Source organism: Lytechinus variegatus, chromosome 1 (genome assembly GCF_018143015.1).
Source record: "Lytechinus variegatus isolate NC3 chromosome 1, Lvar_3.0, whole genome shotgun sequence".
NCBI classification, from domain to species: Eukaryota; Metazoa; Echinodermata; class Echinoidea; order Temnopleuroida; family Toxopneustidae; genus Lytechinus; species Lytechinus variegatus.
Genome location: NC_054740.1, coordinates 53147462 through 53167077, shown reverse-complemented (window position 1 = coordinate 53167077; position 19616 = coordinate 53147462). Strand labels below are relative to the sequence as shown.

The 19616-nt window shown below is 35.8% G+C and overlaps 1 protein-coding gene across 16 annotated transcripts in view; it reads left to right on the top strand.

The window, feature by feature from the left end:
• The window catches only part of LOC121416499 (protein scribble homolog), a 161673-nt gene that overhangs the window by 72232 nt on the left and 69825 nt on the right, over positions 1-19616 (top strand). For all 16 annotated transcript variants that reach the window (XM_041610030.1, XM_041610051.1, XM_041610088.1 and 13 more), the window contains exons 5-9: positions 3339-3534; positions 4798-4942; positions 13029-13101; positions 14207-14252; positions 17650-17733. In XM_041610030.1, the coding sequence (XP_041465964.1) occupies positions 3339-3534; positions 4798-4942; positions 13029-13101; positions 14207-14252; positions 17650-17733 (544 nt within the window). The remainder of the gene's footprint in view (positions 1-3338; positions 3535-4797; positions 4943-13028; positions 13102-14206; positions 14253-17649; positions 17734-19616) is intronic.

Sequence of the window (19616 nt, the reverse complement as noted above, 5' to 3'; positions counted from 1 at the left end):
AGTGCGCCACTGAATAGGCAACTAGATAGATCGGCGCCTCATAAATGCTATATATTATTATTATTATTATGATGAAGGGGCTAGCAACTTTTTCCAGGATTCAAAATAAAAAATAACTGCTTCTGCTGATAATACGATTAATATTGTAATCCTTTTGGTCAGGCAGGAATGGTCAGAGCTTAGTAGGCCTTTACGCCAAGAAGTCACTTATTCATGGAATACTTCATTCTCAAATTCAGTTTAGAAAAAAGAAAGTTATGTTTTTAAATTGTTTTAACTCATTAAAAAAAGGGGAGAAAAAAGTGTAATTGTGAATTGGATTCTGAATCACAATCACTGGAATTTGCTCACTTTATTTTATTTTCAATAAGGTTAGTATTGCCATTCATGTTTTTCAGGGCTCATGCAGTACATGATTAGATCTGATATTTCAGTTCCACAGTAAATTCAACCATTTCACATTATCATTCTACAAAACAGTTTGAAACAGTCTTTTGATGATGCATTTATGCTGCTTCAGTGTATTCTATTTTCATCTTCTACAAGCAAAATTATGTGGAATTATTTAACTTATGATTTTTTCACAACAAGGACATAATTTCATAATATATACACGTCACAGAAATCATAGAACATGTCTTCACTCCAAGTACGAGTGTCATACCTGTTCAGGGGCCCGTAACACAAAGGTTAGCAATGATCATAGAACATTTTTCTATGATTGATTGCATAGACTACAATGTACAATCAATTGTGAAAATCAAGCATACCATTAATCGCTAAAGCTTTGTGTAACGGGACCCTGATTGTTAATTATTTCCTGGTTTGCACCAGGGCCCTGAAGCGTAGCGATTGATTTTAGCGTTAATTTTTACGATTGATCATTCACAATAATCAATGCAGTAATCCTAGGGCCCTGGTCTTCGTATGACGAGGCAAATATTATTGATCAAGTTGCTGCTTCGCTATTCCATTGAATTCCATGAAGGTAAACCTCCATGATTAGAATATAAATGGAAATCCATATTTCATTGTTCGAAATAGAAATATGAAAAAGAGTTACTGTGAAAAATTCATTTTGCCCAATTGATCATGGGCCCTGAAACAACCGTGCAGGCCTAATTTTTCAACCTCTTTTGGTCTGACGTGGCCAAGGCTTGAACTACCGACCTCCCAGTTACGAGACGGACCAACTGAACCAACACACCAGTTGGGTGTTTTTACTTGTTTTTCAGATAACACTGGATATTTGAGTTTCAAAGCAATGGAGAATATAATATAATGAAAATCCATGTGTTGAAAACGATGCAGCAATAATAAGACATTTGAAGTATTTCATAACTATGTAGATGTAAGCTTCAAGGCCTGTTGTGTACACTTGCTGCAGCCTAATTTATGTGCTAGTATATCGCCATTTTCCATTGCAATGTTTTCCTGGTTGTCAATTTTCCAGAGCATGTTTTTAAAGAGCTTGCCACATTAGGCTTAAGTCACCAGGCTTTCCCCATTTCCCAGGGATTAAAGAGCTCCTGGATGACACTGAAATCACATATTTGTCAGAAAAAAAATATATAGCGGTGACATTCTAATCCTTGCGTTGAATGTCACATTAATTACTGTGCTTTGTCAGAGGGAGAAGACACCTGATGGGAGAAAAGCATGGTGGAAGGAGAAAGACGGTGCCAATTGGGTTTTAGAAGTGACAGAGAACGATGGGAAATGCTTCATTCTCCTGCAATCAGTCTAGTCTTTCGGGTTGGATTTGATTGAGAGGGAGTGTGGAGTGGTTTTGGCCGGGGAAGAGGTGCAGAGAATTTTCTTCTTATTTGGGAACAGTGAAGGAAGATGCAAAGACACATGACAGAAATGTGAAGAAGAGAGTGGTGGGATGTGGGGGTGGCAAAAAGGAATAGATCAAGAGAAATAGGGATTTGATCAGTGTGACAGAAAGTGTTTTCTGGTGAGAATGTACATTCTTGATGTTTTCATCGGATACAGTACCTCACCACAAGTTTGCTATTTTACTCTTTTTTATTCTGAACTATCTAACTAGTGACTTTTTGTTGTATTGTATCAGGGTGGACAAATATTTTTTAGCCTTGCATACATCAAACCTGTTTAAACTTAAAAGTCAATCGGCATTGTTCATTTGACCAACTTTTAACAATTTGAAAAGTAGTTCCAGAGGGATTTCTCCTAGCATATAAATACACAGTGAAATCTGCTTTGTGACTAGTCTGCTGTGCAAACCCGTCACTGGAGTTAAGGGTCTGAATGTGCAGCCTACTCATGCCTTGTGTACTGAAGGCCGCTCGCTCAGGAATTGAATCGAAACAGCAAGTTCTGTATGTGCTAGTTTTTGCGTGGAGACACACTTGTTGATCAAAGTTTCAATCAGGGCCTGTGCCTGCAGACTACTTTTTAACCACCTGCATATACATTTAGAAGGACCACCTCTCTGTAAAGACCACTAGTTGGTATTCCTTATACTATATATAATTTTCCGCAGAGAAACATGCAATAATGGTACTTGTTCATAAGGACCACCTGCTCGAATAAGACCACTTTTCTTGTTTCCCTTCGGTGGTCTTTAAGAATTTATTCATTTCATAAAACTTGTATTTTATGAAATTAATACGATACAATGTGGTTGGGCCATCACATTAAAAACCTATGGCTTGCCAAGCAGTGAAAATATACAAACATAGTGAATCATTAAATGAAAACTAACAGTCAAATCTACAATGAGTCAATTACAAACAAACTGCAAGCAGTAACAGACAGAACAAAAAATAGACAGAATTGATCATATTGTGAAAGAATTTCTTTATCATTTCCAAAGCAGTTTTACTGAAAGATAATTGATAGCAGTTGCAGTAAACACCAATTTTCACGAGAAGGTCAATGAAACTAAGATTACTTGTCACTATATGATCTAGATCTGGTAGAGTTACATAAACTGAACTTTGTGAAATTCTAAAATCTAAGCAAAAAACGATTACCCTTTACATTGCCACCAACACAGATGAGCGCATGTGGAACAGTGTATTATAATTGCTTTAAAAGATACCAGACATTTGACTCCCATGCCTATTGTGCTAATTTCTCAGCAATTAATCTTCTTTTCTATTCAGAATCTTTTGGCACATGATAAATGCAAACATGGCACTAGGATGGTCATTTCATTGGATTCTATAGCCCATATTCTGAAGTCGGGTTTAACTTCAACTCGGGTTCAAAGTTGTGTTTTAAGTATGGATAGCCAATTGTGAACACATTTTGAAGTCGAAACCACAACCAGCAATATTTTAACAGACCTTCTGCTTGTCTCTTTTCAGTATGTCCAACCTGGTAGCCATGGAGCTGAGGGAGAACCTGCTGAAGGTGCTCCCTGACTCCCTCTCGTTCCTGGTCAAGCTGGAGACGCTGGATCTAGGAAGCAACGAGCTGGAGGAACTCCCAGAGACCCTCGGAGCTCTACCTAACCTCTCAGAGCTCTGGCTGGACTGCAATCAACTCACCATCCTCCCACCGGTGAGTTCTTGAACCAATCCTAGATATCATTCATGCAAAATATTGATTGTCGCTGCACTGTTAATACCTTGTATCTAAAAAATATGATAAGGATATCTCAGAAAAAAAAGTATTTCAGAAGAATGACAATTATGTTTCCTTATTCAGGTATTGAAACCTTTGTAAGCAAAAGAAGGTTGCCGCTTGTGTCATGCTCTGAAACAGAACTTTTTCTGAGTGGTTCTCAACAAATTTTGATTTTGATTCAGGTAGTTTTTACAGCCCAATGATATGTTAGATTGGGATTTAATGATAGGATGAGAATTTTGATGAGGATTGGGATTTTTACCAGTGCCCTGTGACTTAAAATGTTTACAGTCATTCTCATGATCAATTGGAGGGTATCGTGGGGGAGCCATGGTGGAGGGGTTCTGACTCTTGCCTTGTAAACAGAGGGTCTTGTGTTCCAATCCCACCACGGTCTGGCATCCTTTGGCAAGGCGTTAATCTACACTTTGCCGCTCTCGACCCAGGTGCCAGGTGGGATGTGAAAGTCATTGTAGCTTGTCCAGTATTGTGTGCGCCTCACCGGCGACTGACTGAAATACTCCCAAGGTAGTGGAGGATGTGCACACATTGTGTCCGGGAATGACTGATTGAATCCGATGACCAGGGTAATGATATACATGTATCTGTAAAGCACTTAGGCATGTCATTCCGATGTATTAAGCGCTATGTAAAGCGGATTATTATTATTATTTTCAAACTGCAGGGCATTGTGTAATAGAAGGAAGAAAAAGCAAGAAACTCAACTTCAATATCAAATCAAGCGCAATTAGGCCTATTCCTTTTATTTAACTCATATTTGCTGGTTGAGTTGCATTCAATCGCAACACAACTTTCATGCAACAGCCAATCTTGTCTGAATTTTAAACTTAAGCTTGATTTTCGATTGAACATAAGTTACTTGCTTTACCCTTTTTCAAGTATCAAGTAACTATCCTCGTGCAACTCTTTTGTGTGTTGTGTGGTGATATGGCTCAATTCTTTATGATTGAAATAATGAAAACAAAGATGTTATACAGATCATGTTCTGATATTTATCACAACACAGCACCTGGACTTGGGGTGATAAATGTTGATAAATGCCTTGCCAAAAGATGTGAGTGCTGTCATGGGATTTGAACCTTGAACCCTGTGGTTCAAAGTCCAGAGATTTATCCTCCTAGCCACAACACCTCTTCATGTTCTGATGATTCCCTTATCCCTTGGTTCATCTTGCAGGAGATCGGAAACCTAGGTAACCTCACATGTTTAGATGTATCAGAGAACAACCTGCAGTGTTTACCAGATGAAATAGGAGGTCTTCAGAGTCTCACAGATCTCACCTTGTCACAGAACTGCCTAGAAAAGTTACCTGAAGGAATTGGTAAGTAACAAGGAGATTGGAAGCCTAGGTTACCTCACACATGTTTAAATGTATCAGAGAACAACCTGCAGTGTTTACTAGATAAACAGGAGGTCTTCAGGGGCACGTTTCCATAAAGAGTTACAACTATTGTAACTTTGCCATTATGGCAACTACCATGGCAGCGGCAAAGTTACAACAGTTGCAAGTCCTTTATGAAATGGGCCTAGAGTCTCACAGACCTAACCTTGTCATAGAACTGCCTAGAAAAGTTGCCTGAAGGATTTGGCAAGCAGCAAGGAAGATGAATTTGATCTAGTCCTAAAAAAAAAATTCTTGGCAAGTGTGCGTCTGGATAATAAAGAGATCCAGATAAGGGGAAGCCAGATAAGAGAGGTCGGACTTTAGGCATATTTCAAGGGAACTATATTTTTGTTTATTCTTTCAATGAACATCTTTCAATATATTTTTCCTGGATTTACCAAGATGTAGCTTTATCTAGGAAATATCTAAACCTGGAAGGCAAAGAATCTCAATATCATGAAAAAAAGAATTCAGGTATAAAAATAACTCAGAGGAGTTCTAAAGGCGCTGTCACACCTTGGCGTTTTAGACAGCGTATGCCCGACGTATGAGGAATTTGGCGAATACGCTGGCGTACGTCGAATACGTTACGGGTAAGTTTTGCATACGTTAAGAGTACGCTAAAACACGCTGGTATACGTCGTCATACGGCGAGGTCGTCGAAAAATTTTGTGCAAGCACAAAATTTTTCGACGTATGCCAGCGTATGGCTCATACGTCCCGCATACGCGGGTCATAAGTTGTAGGCAAGTTACGCGATCGTTGACACACGTTACTCGTAAGTTACTCATAAGTCGATGTACGTCGAGATAATGTCCAGCGTACCCTAAAACTTCTAACCTATGAGTAACGTGCTTTGAACGTATGTGTAACTTAACTCCAACGTATATTGACGTATGAAGACGTGCTCGGACGACCACAAAACTTACTGAACGTGTTTATAACTTACAGCTACCGTATAATGGCGTATTGACAACGTTTATAGGAATTGGTATATAAAGGTGGGGTTCACAGGAGTTTTCTTTGGCATGGCGGTGGTGTTGATACGGTGATGTATCGTGCGGTTATGATTTGAATAGTCGAGCGGCAGCCTTTTTATAGGCTACGACACGTGTTCGTCAGCGATACGCTGCCGCGCTATGCGTAAGTTAGGCTATCGTAGGGCATAAGTTGTGTACGCCAGCAATACGCTAAGCATTCGTTGGAATACGTTACTTATAAGTTAACGAAGCGTTCGATATAAGTTACTAATACGTTATGTATACGTCCAACTCGTTATGAATACGCTAAGTATACGCCCAGAGTTGAAAAAAACAACAACAAAGTTCAGCGTATGCCGACGTTTTAGAGAAATTTAGATACGTCGGGCATACGCTGTCTAAAACGCCAAGGTGTGACAGCGCCTTAAGATGGATGTCAGATGCACAGACAATTTTAAAGGATCCAATACAAATAGAATTGCCAATAAATGCTTGCATTGGAATTGCTTAGAGGAACTGTCCAGGAATTGAGGATGACTTTATCTCTCAGAACTACCTTCAAAATTTCCTGCTGGGAAGCATTAAGTTTAGCAACACCAAGATTTCAAAGCACCCACTCCTCTTGTGAACCAGTGATTGTAAGGTTGATGATAGATATACACAGAGCTTTCTGTACGCAATTGAAAGTTTTACGGACTCGCCATTTCCTTTCACAACATATCAAACTCTCCTAAACAATCCATGTTGGTGCATGGTACACCTATTCAGTTTTAGGTAAAGACACAGATCTTTTGATAAAATTAACCGGGTTCCTGTAACACAAAGTTTAGCATTTGATTGTTGGGCTCATTTTTATGTTTGATTTACACACAATAATCAATGACATCAATCGTAGAAATTAGCCCTATAATCAATTGCTAAGTTCTGTGTTACAGGATCCTGGTTCCTGTTTCATAAAATAGCATATCAATGGCAGGTGAACTTCTCCTAAAATAGTGCCATTTCATATGCAAAGAACAAATTTTATCTTGACAGATTTGTAGAATTTTAATCATAATTATTTGATTTGATTTCTTTATTTACCAACAATATTCACATGTTTACAGGTTATGAAGCAAATTGCATAACAGTTACACATGTATAAAAATATGATGGTAAATGGGACCAGAAAATAGCACAAGTGCTAATCGAGCCTGGCCCCACAATATTACAAAATGCACATTTAAGAAGGAAAAACAAAACAAAAATTTGAATTTTGCAATATAGATATATAGTTTTTTGCATATGAAATGGCACTATAATAATAATGTATGTTATGATAATGATAATAAGAAAAGTATTTTTATCGAGCACTTTCAGATAAATTATTACTCAAGAGACTACATATAAAATTTAAAAAAATACATGGGACATAATCATTTTCCAATTGATTAACACCATTGAGATAAAAAACTAAAACAACACTTAAACGAGAATGAAACATTTGGAACAAGATAGCTTGTGTGAAAACAGAAAAATCAAAGAAACAGATCAACAAAAGTTTGAGAAAAATCGAACAAATAATGAGAAAGTTATGAGCATTTGAATATTGCGATCACTAATGCTATGGAGATCCTCATATTGGCAATGCAACAAAGATGTGTGATGTCACTTGTGAACAACTCTCCCCATTACTTTAGTACATATTTCACTTAAATTGCCTCTGTTATCACATCTATCAGTAGATCATGTGTTCTTTCTATAGGAGGGCGTGTAATACAGATTTTTAAAGAATACATCATGGATAAAGAGTTTGAATCACCATAAGAAAAAGCAAAACTAGAATTTAATTCGTCATGCGGACGAATTAGGTGGTCTGTCATGATTTTTCATTCAGAGTCGGCTAATGTATAAAATGAATAATTTAGATATGATTGATAATCTTGATTCTAGACATCCTAAGAATAAATTTTGACCATTGCTCAATGTGATTATTAATGTTTCCCATAGACTTTGCACGTAAGCAATTTTGAGAATTACAATTCCAATATTGCAAGTGAAAAACGGGCATGATCCCGGCATCTGATCAAAAAGTGGAGGGCACATTGCCGAAAGCCCAGAATCTCAGCTATAACATATTAAAAGCTCCGGCAAAACTGACAAGAAGAAATGGAGATATGGCTCACGAAATAGAGGAATGTCGAATCTAGCTTTGAGAAAAAGTCATGCCCCATAGAGATTACACACAAAATACATGTGATATGAAAAAAACCAATTATAATCTGTTTTATCTTGCTAAATTTTAACTTTCATACCTTTTAATTATCATAAAGGATCATGTAAGAGGTGGCAAAAAGAAAAAAAAAATGAAAAAAAATCATCTTTTCTACCCCAGGAATCGAACCTCCGCCCTCGAGAAAGCAAGTCAAATGCGTTATCCATTGAGCCACGATATTCCCCATAGAGATTACACGTAAGCAATTTTGAGAATTACAATTCCAATTTTGCAAGTGAAATACGGGCATGATCCCGGCATCTGATCAAAAAATGAAGGGCACACTTCCGATAGCCCAGAATCTCAGCTACAACATGGAAAAAGCTCAAGGAAAGCTGACAAGAAAAAATGGAGATATGGCTCACGAAATAGAGGAATGTCGAATCTAGTTTTGAGAAAAAATCATGTCCCATAGAGATTACACGCAAAATGAGGAAAAATGACAGGCCTCTTTTCATCGCTGTTTTACGCAATGATGCGTTTCTCAAAACGAAGATTCATGTTAACTGAGGAGAAAGAGTACATTATAAACTACAACATATTGAAATCTGGGCGAAAAATGATCTATATTCGAGAAGTTACAGCCAAATTTGCATAAATTTGATGACGTCATTTTTGAAAAAAATGAAATTTTTAGTTTGGGCGCCTATTTGATGACGTCACGATATAATTTAGGGACAATGGTGACATGAAATCAAATCTACAACTAATACTCTATCGATATATGAAAAAAAAATTGGGGGTCAACGGACTTTTTAAAGAGCTACAGTGAATTTACAATAGGCATGTTTTTGCCCATATATGGCCTATAGTGAGAGCTCGCGCGCACACGTGCTGCAAACTTTAATGGGTGTTAATTTCTATATTAATGGTTGTAGAAGGTTGATCAAGGTATCAAATTGCTCAGAATTTTATTAGCAATGCAATGATATTAAAAGAAACGGTTTTTCTGCGTTGCGTTAAGGTGTAACGCGCGGAAACGCGCGCGCGCAAATTTTTGAAATGCTTAAAATGACCTGAACCGTACCCAAAAATCTTTATAGGTCATTTGGACGATTTTTTTACCTTTGACGCGCGCGTACGCGCGCGTCATGACCTTTACATGACCTTTGATGACATTGACAGTTGACCCTTGACATGAAGTTAATGTCATGTAAATATTGTTAATTTTTGATAATTGATAGTGAAGATATGATCAAATGAAGAATTTTACAAAATGGCGCATAGATGACGTCATCATTACCATATGACCTTGAAAAGCTTAGTTTGCCGTCTCTATGATAGATTCTATATATGACGAAAAAATCAGCAAAATTGATTCAGCCAATTTCGAGAAAAGTTGGCGACAAACATAGGTGCCAAGAATAAAGAAATAAAGAAAGAAAGAAATAAAGAAAATTCTGACGAAATCAATAGGTGATCTGTCGTAGACAGACCACCTAATGAGACATTTTGGGTGTAGTTTCTAGTCCATCAAAGGGAAAGTTGATCGCATGTGACATCACACATTCTTGTTGCATTGCCAATGGGAGGGTATCTATTGCATTAGTGATTGCAATATTCAATGCTCATAACTTTCTCATTATTTGGCTGATTTTTCTCAAACTTTCTTTGTTCTTATTTTTTTATTTTTTTGTTTTGACACAAGCCTACTTGTTCCAAGGGTTTCATTCCCCTTTAAATTGGACATACAGCCAAAGATTGTCTTTTCATATATTTTTTTTAATACAGAAATGAGTACGCTGTCTATATTTTGCAATAAATATTTGTAGACCTGTTGATGTGTCTTAAGTCTACAATGACCATTGCCATATCAATTATCCATATTCTTTCATGTCTTTTTTTTTGTCTGAGAGCTTCATTAGGGAGAGAGTTGGCCTTAAAATGTTATTAATAATGTGCCATAGGGATTCCCTAATCAGGTAGGCATTTTATATTTCCTGGAAAGCTCTATAGGTTGTGTCCCACCGCATGAAAAGCTGGCTTTGAAAGGAAAATTCACCCTGACAGTAATTTGTATTTGATAAAAGCGGTAAAAAAATTGAGAAAAATATTTGTAAGGATTTGACAAAAGTTTGTCAATATTTTTTTGTTGATTTTTTTGTCACAGGAGCAGCTCCTCCATATTCTTTGTCATATCGTATAGATTCCTCAAAATGCAATTTTCTTCAAACAAAAGTAATTTGTTTGGACAAGGGATACATTGTCAGACAAATCATTTCATACCCTTTTGAAAAAAAAATGTTTCATTCAAAGAGTGGATTTTATAGAATTTGTATTAAATGCTATTTTGTGGAGCTGCTCACTTATGACATCAAAAATTAAAATAAAATTTTTATAATCCACATTGTCATTGTCTTTTTAATTGCATCAAACCTTCACCAAATTTTTTCCTGCTTTTTTAAAAGTTAAATCTAACTTTATATCAAGGTGAACTTTACCTTTGTATGTGAATGGCACAACAAATCAAAATTGCTTGAAATAGTTACTGAAAGTTTATTTAAAAACAGCTTGTTTTGGTCATTTTTTTAATATAAAATAGAGAATTGAATAAGTGACCTTTTCTCTAATAGAACTTTATATTTGGGAAAAATATAGACACAAATAATTCCATGGGAATGTAGAATTTTATCATTTAGATTTATCGCTGAATGTAGGAAGGCAACTCAATACAGTATTTATACACATTTAGAATTAATTTGTATACATGTAATAAAAAAAAATATTTGAAAAATTAAAATAGAGTCTTTGTACAAACATGTTGTTATAAAGACACAAGAAATATAAAATGGCTGCTATGGCAGGTATGCCTAATTTTAAATATCTCCTTGCTACATGTGAAAATACTCCGAGGCAGTATTATCAAAATCAATCCCCCTACCTTTCTCCATTCAGTAAGGCCTGGTGGTTTGTTTATTTCGATAACACCCCAGGCTGCATTTGGCATTACATCTCCTGGAAAGGGATCAGCAGAGTATTGGGGAGAAATAAAGTGTGAAATTGGGACATACTCATCAAATACCAAGTAGAATATTGAGATGTACCTCGACATCGAAGATATGAAAATACCTCTGAGATTTAGAAGAATACTAAGAAGGCGGCTTAAGCTTTTCTTCTGTGAATAGTGAATAAAGAACGAGAGCTTCAGGCAATCAGGGAATGGTTGAAGTACATGTATGGATCGTGCTAGGATTATTTCTTTCTTTTTATGGACAGAATGTTTGTATTTCCTTGTTTTGAACTTGGTAATCATATCTGCGGAAGTTTCCATTTTTTCCCTTCTTGTATTGTTATACTCCCAGTAGCCCTAAGATTGAATAAAATCATTATTGTCTTGAGTTATTGATGACGCTGGTCTGAATTCACAAATGTGGATTAGATTCTGTCAGCTGAAGTAATTGTTTATGCAGATTTCATGCATAAATCATAATTCAGCGCATGTTTTGAGAAAGAGTTGTATGCTTTTGTTGCATGGTGCTAGTTTATTTGGAAATAAAATTTGTCTTTGGTCATCAATGCATTGTAATATTCTACACCTGGTTTCATGCTGTAGATAAATATAGAAATGGAAAGTGATTCTCGGAGTGAAAATGAATGGTTATATTCTGTTAATAGAAATCACACATAGAGTGTATTTCCCTATTTATGAAATCAAAAGCAATTATTTTTTATGAAATGGTAGACATTGACCTGATATTGCATTACAATCTGTTAACTTGGGAGTTGTTGTTAATTTGTTTATTCAAATTGAATTGCATTGCCTCTCAAATTTTGTCTTTGTAATTGACCCAATAGATAACGATTGCTTGTGGTGATGATTTTGACAGTGATTTTACTGTTGATGATGCTAATGATGATGGTGCTGCTGTTGCTCATGATGATGAAGATGATAAGGAGGAGGAGGAGAATGATGATAATGTTGATGATATTAATGACGATGATGATGTTTTTGTTGTTGATGGTGGTTATGAGGATGATGTTAAATTGTTAATAATGAAGAAGTGCATTTTCTATCACTTTTTATGTGTAGAGAAAACATTCTAAGGCATCTGTCAATAGTCGCATACTTACATGTATCACATTAATACTACAAAAATTTGTAATATTCTCCACCCTCTTTTTCAAGCTGCCTGTAGAAAGTACAGGAAGGGCAATGAATTGCATTCGTGCCAACTGTTCAAGCATGAATAAATTATGAATCATTTGTTCAAGATAAATTTTGATTTAAACAGAATCCAAGTAAGTGTCTGTATACATGTATAAATAAAGAAAAATATGTGCCAAAGGATTCAGGAAGAAATTGTGTTAATTGCTGAGGAATTAGCAAAATTAGCATGACATCCCGTTGCAATGTCTGGTCTTTTTCCAAACAATAACAATACACTGTCCCACATACATGTATTCAGTGTGATCATGCATTTGTATTTCACCATAGATTTCATGATTTCAAATTCAATTTAAGCAACTGAAAGTACCAGAGCTAGATCTACATGTAGGATGATAAAGTGACAATGAACCTTGATTTTACAGAGTTTGTCAAGTGTTTACTGCTACTGTGTATGTAATGAATTAGACTGCTGTGCAAACCCTTCACTCGAGTAAAGGGTCTGAATGGCAGCCTACTCATGCCTTGTTGCACTGAAGGCCCTCGTGGAGGCACACTTGTTGATCAAAGTTTCAATCAGGGTCTGTGCCTTCAGACTAGTAATGAATAATGTGCCAGTAGAATCTTTCTGTGATAGTACATTGACCCAACATTCCATATCTGTATTTACATCCCCCCCTATAGGTAAATTGAAAGAGCTGAGCATCCTCAAAATAGACCAGAATAGACTAATTACCCTTACACCAGCAATTGGGAGGTAAGTCTTATAAAGATTATTTTAAAAAGTGAGACTTGTATTGTTCAAAATGGGTTTTTTTCCATCATAATTTGGCTTATAATGTTGCATGTTTGAAACAGATATGTTATTTTCCTTCTATTTGATTCTATATTTAAATAAAATGAAATCACTTTTATATTTTCATATATTTTATTTCATGTATTATGTACCTACTTAGTACTTAATTCATTTATTTATAATGATAATGATGATAAATAAGATAATGATAAATAATGTTAATATGAATGATAATAATGATAACAATCTGAAGTTTGTTTTATATACAAAGAAATGTTTCTGTCTCTTTTTTTATAAATCATGTTGTGTCCAAGGTTTGTCCTACTTAATCCCTGAAATAGAAAATTGAAATATTTTGTTGAAAAAAAATTTCACCACAAATACTCTTATGTTCTCCAGCTTATCTCCTAATGTGCTAGTATTTCATCTTTGCGATTTCCATGCGTGACATGAAAAATATTTGAAAGGTTACAGTGGATTCACTTGTAAATAAGCTCTTGTAAACATCTGGATACATTTCAGTGGTTCGCTATCTAGATAGCATTGATTTAATGAAGTCTTTGTAATGTAAAACCCTATCTTTTTATCATTCTTAATTTCAATCTATCACTTCTAGTTACATTAAAAAAAAAAATTCACTGATATTAATACAGGATTGCATAGTCTTACGAGATGTGTCCAAATAAACTGGTTCTATAAGGGTTATAAAAATAGACCACAGTGTGTGATTGATATTGCATGCAGAAAACATATCTCATAGTTGAATGTAGTTCAACTCTGATATGTTATTGAATATAGTGATAATCTCTGTGTTTGTAAAGGACTTAAGGCATACAATATAGATATCTAAGGCCTTATGGATTTATTATTAGCCTGGTCATCATATTCAATCAGGACTTCATTCCGGGGGAGTATTCCAGCGCTTCTGTTTGCTGGACAAGCTACAATGATTATACAAGAATTTTTCTTCATTCTTGGTATCTATATTGCTCTAAAGTAGTCATAATGGTGGTGTTTCTTTTTTTTCTAAGATCATGTCAGTATTGTTTTATTCATTACTTTACAGCTGTGAAAACATGCAAGAGCTTATCCTGACAGAAAACTTATTACAGGTGAGTTTATTACACAATATCAATTTGTGTGTTGCAAAATACATGCGCGTATATTTCACCCTTATTTTGATGTCAGTGGCTGAATATTACACTTTTGTTATTTATTGTGCATTATAGCTAATACAATCAATCATAAAAAACAAGTTTACAATCAAATGCTTAGTTTTTGTTAGGAGGCCCAGGTATACCTATAAGTAATTCCAATATGGTCTGACATATCTAGCTTTTTGGGAGTCCAAAGTCTGTATTGAGGGTCATGACATTCACTGTCAAAGAGGACAAAACAAAGAGCAGCTGTTTCTGCTTTTAAATCACTTCACGTGTCTTTGGTGATACTTTGGCCGACACAGGAAAGGGTGTCTAGGCCGATAGGACTATCTGAAAGCCATATGATGTTATCATTGACATTGATTGCAATTACAGGAATGAGATATGAGGTTTCAGTGGATAATTCAAGTATACCTGTACATAAAGACCCCCAAGGGAGACAAGAAAATCAGTCTTTATAAACAGGTTGCTTTCAAAAGAGAAAAGAAACCGGCAGCCTTAATAACGCCACCTCAAGTCTTAAACTACTCACATCAGGGCCCCGTCTTACAAAGAGTTACGATTGATCCAATCAATAGTAACTCTATTGAAATCCATCAGTCTCATAAAAAAAAATTCTACAGGAAATTTGCAAAAAGTCCTCTGTAAACAAAGGAGAACACACCAAATTGTCAAGAAATAAAGGAATTTATGGATATACATTCATATCTAGAATTTTTTTTTTGAACAAACATGTATTTTATATGTTGACTTTGCTGGTTTTCCATAGATGTGATTGATTGGATCAATCGCAACTCTTTGTAAGACGGGCCCCTGGGGAGCGTTTTATCAACATTTTCGTCTGACAGGTTGTCGGATCTGACAACTTTCCTTGATGTTTATTGGCTGAGAAGCACTGTTACTATGGTAACTGTCGGATAAAATGGGACTTGTCGGATGAAACGTCTGACAAGTCCTTTCATGAAACACATCCCCGGCCCAGCATAATGCAGCATTCTGAGCTGTGTAGTCTTGCATTATAGGCTCACTTGAATGATAATATACTAATTCATTACTCAATACATTCAGATCGCACTAATTATGTTACCAAGTAGCAAAACAAGAGAAAACATGTCATACACCCGCTTTCAATGAAATTATATCCTAGCAATACCCCCAATTGATAATAATGATAATAATAATAATAGTACAGTTCTTCATACGCATAACACCTACAGGTCTCTAGAAAGAAAAATTTATCCACACTGTGCTGCACTCGACCCAGGTGAGGTGAAAGGGTACCCGGTATGAGTAATTCCTTGCATGCACTGAGCGCCGGTGATGGTAGCTCGAGCTAAAGCCGGGGTAATAATAGCAGCGCTTTGTATCCTCTGGCAAAAAGCGCTTTATAAATCCAGCTTTTTTTATTATTATTATGCTATGAGGTACATTTTTAATACTAATTCGTTATTTGTTTTTCTCTATTGATATTATTTTGCTCACATTTAAACTGAGTTTTACATAAATTTCATCTCCGTACAAAATCATTTATTAAAAACGACTTATGTTCACTTTAATTGACAAATAGAATATGTTTGCAGGTTATTTCAAGTTCAAGTTTATTTAAACCAATCAAACAAGAGACATATTACATAGTTTAACAGAAAAATGATGAGCATTAAAGGTTTGGGACCAGATAGAAGCAGAGATTGTAAAAGGTACCTTGTACAGTGCATAATAATAAATCGGTGATACGAAAGGCAGTTTTTGGAAGGACCCTTTTGTGTAATCGGCCCCCCCCCTCTCTTGAAGTTTTCTTATGTTTTAAGTGTAAGCATTTACCACTAGCTATGACAAAAACAGGCTTGATATTGGATGAAGAAGAAAGTGATCATTAAAAAGGCATCTCTCAACAGGAAATCCCTTCTGGAATGAACAATAGAAAAAATGTGTTGATCCAAAGTGGTTTATAAACCATTTCTTCATTGTTAGCATTGATGAAAGATCTCAAGGTTGTTACCTCCAGAGTTCTTGCCTTGAACTCCGACATTTGAAATTCTCATTTTGATTTCTCCCTCTCTGTGGAAATTGAACTTTATTGCAATTTTACGAGAGCCTTCAGTCACTCATTTGCCCGTAAATCTTCATTCACCCTTGAGTTGACTTGTACATTGTCTTTTTAGGTGGAGGTGACATTCTATCGTCACCTGGGGAGTGTGACATGAAGCAAATTGTCAGTTATTTTTCAATGATTAACTTGCTCTGAGCCAATCAGATGAAAGGATTTCAGTAGCATATAACAGTTTCCATCAAAAGCACTATTTCTTTCATGAAAAGCTCCCCTGGTTGTGTTAATATACATGTATTACCTAAGCCCAATTGTTTGATAGATTACTGATGAGGAAAAACACGCACATACACACATATCGCAGTGGATAAAAGGCAAGTGTTTATGTGCACAGCTATGGCAGAAAAAAAAGACTGTATCATTGCCTCATACGTACATGTAAAAAAATATCAAATAAAAAAAACAACAACAAAAGAAAACTACTCCACTTGCTGCTAAACATTTCATTATGTTACATTTAAAGATGTCAGGTTCAGTGTTGATATTATCCATTTTTTTAGTAAATTACACTGTATGTAGTAAGGGCAAGGTACATGTATGCTCTCTTATCCTACTGTACAGATTGTTTTGATATGAAATGAAATAAACTTTCATTATTTTCTTTCCCTTTTACAGAAGGGGGAGGGGGCTGTAATTGTGATGTTCTTCAATTATCATCTATTTTTGTCTATTGAATACCAAAGCATGTAGCTGGGAGGCACTTATCTAAGAATCTAGACACAGACGTCTGTCTAATGCATGTTTACCAGTAGTTAAATAGATTTTATAGATAATTCTTTCCCTTCAAATCCATCAAAATATAACAGGGCTTGGGGGCAATTTTGCCCCCATAATAATGCCCACAAGAGCCCTTGAAAACAACAACAACAAAAAAGAACCCTGAAAATTCCACCAATAATAAAAACTAGTATAATGAAGCAAATTTTTGCTGATGAGCTCAAAAGCTAGCCCCCTCCCCATTTTTTAAAAACACTTTGCCTGCATCATGGCAGGGAATAAAATGACACAGGGGTTTTGGGACATTCCCTCTCCCCCAGAATATGCCTGGTAATTAAATTTTAAGAAGCCCAGAATATTTCTATCCACTGCATTGTTAAAGCTTATCCAATGTTGCATATTTAGGCAGTAAGTTAAGAAAAGTAGCCACCCCCCAAAAAAAAAATAAATATTTGTTTGCCTGCATGCCAATATTGTTTCTGTCATTTAATTTGTCTTTTCTGTGACCTTGTTTGACCCCTGCAGGAAGTTCCACCAACGGTCGGTTCCTTGAGACATCTTAACAACTTCAACGTAGACCGAAACAGATTAACCCAGCTCCCAGCTCAGGTTAGTACTTAAAGGGGAAGTTCATTCCGACAATATAAAGTTGGTTGGCAGTAATATTATAGAAATATATTCAATTCAATTCAATTAAAACATGGTATGCATTGATGATCGTACATTATCGCAAATGAATAAAAAATGAACCCATGTTAACAGAAATGTTGGCACATATATGATTATCATAATAAATAACGTTTTTAAAGTTATTCATCCAAAAAGCTAATGCTTGCTAGGTACATCAGCAATCATATATCATTAGTTTTATTGGGATTTCTCTTTAAATTGTTTCCATTTGACATTTTTGAGGCAGCTTCCTTCTATTGTGACGTGCTGTCATATATATACACACAAAGGAAGGAATGACCCAAACTTACTTCCAGGGAGGAAATTTCATACAAATGGATCTCATTTGGGATTTACATTGGTATATTCTCTTGTTGGATAGGAGATCTATGTGATAACCTCATTTTCCGTCTGAAAAACAATAATGCCAGGGTTATTACAGAGAAATTATACACACAAAGTATTGATATTTAGATGCAAGATTACATGTATTAAAGTGAAGTTGAAAGGAAAGAGAAAGAATGAATATATGTATGAAGCGATTACTTTAAGACAATCTTTATCAGTAAAAAGGTCTTTTAAACTCTTGAACTTTGATGTGTGTTGTATTTAATATTCATATGGATACACAAAAAATAAAAATAAATTGTAAAGATATTTTCAAGTTATCCGTGACTGAAAATATGATTTAAATTAAATCCCAGGGAGATTAATGTGACACCAGTTAGTTTATGTACTAGATTGAGTTGATGTTTCCGGTCATATTTCTTTTCACTTTTTTTGAATTACTGAATAATGATATATGGGTGTATTGTTTTCAGGGGTTAATATCACAGACACAGGGAACTAATGCTACCTTGCAGCTCAAATCAATGTTCATTATCAATATTAATGCCTTTAAGGCTATAATTGAATTAATTCACTCGATAAATTGAATAAAGAGATCATTTGTCAGATTTGAGAAGGAATAGCATTTCCTTAATAGAGAGATAATTAACTGGCAGTACCTATATTTACCATTCTGTAGGGTCCTGTAACATAAAAGTTAAAATTGATTTTTGAATTTAACATAAGTCGAATAATTATAAGTCATTGGTAAACCTTTTAGTAAAAACATAATCAATTAATAATAGTATCAGAGATGCCAACCCTCCCGATTTCATCGGGAGGCTCCCGAAAATTCATCCCAACTCCCGCCCTTACGATTACCATCCTTATCCTCCCGAAATTACGATTTTTTTCCATTGATCAAATTGGATTGGAAGGACATGTATCGTCTGCTAACTTTAGCATGTAGTAACTCCATTACGTTCGCTGCTACTAAATTGTGTGTGAAAAGTAGACAAATAAGGAGCAGCGAAAAGCTGGTGCATGTGATATGCCCAACAGGAATCCACTGTGCACCAGGCCGGTAGGCCCGGCTAGCTTCGCGAGGCGTGTGCGCTCGCGGCCACTGGATTTGTCGAGTCGTGCGGTGGAGTATCGGTGTGTGATTTCGGCGTATTGATGGGTTGATATTGACACGAAATGGCGGAAAATCAACAAAAGACCAAGAAATGGTCTCAGAAGTATAAGACTGAATACAGTCTCCAGTACCTGTGTGTTCGGAAGTCGGAAAGAGGAATTTACCATGCATTTTGCGCAATTTGCAGCGTGGACATTTCAGTTTAGCAGGGAGGTCGTGATGATAATTCGGAAGCATTTTCGTTCGGGAGCAAACGGCATACATGTAGGCCTACGGACATTGCGATGACAAGATCTTCGAGCTCCACTAGTACCCTGTTGTCTTTATTTCACCAAGCAAGGGACCAGTGCTGAGCTTT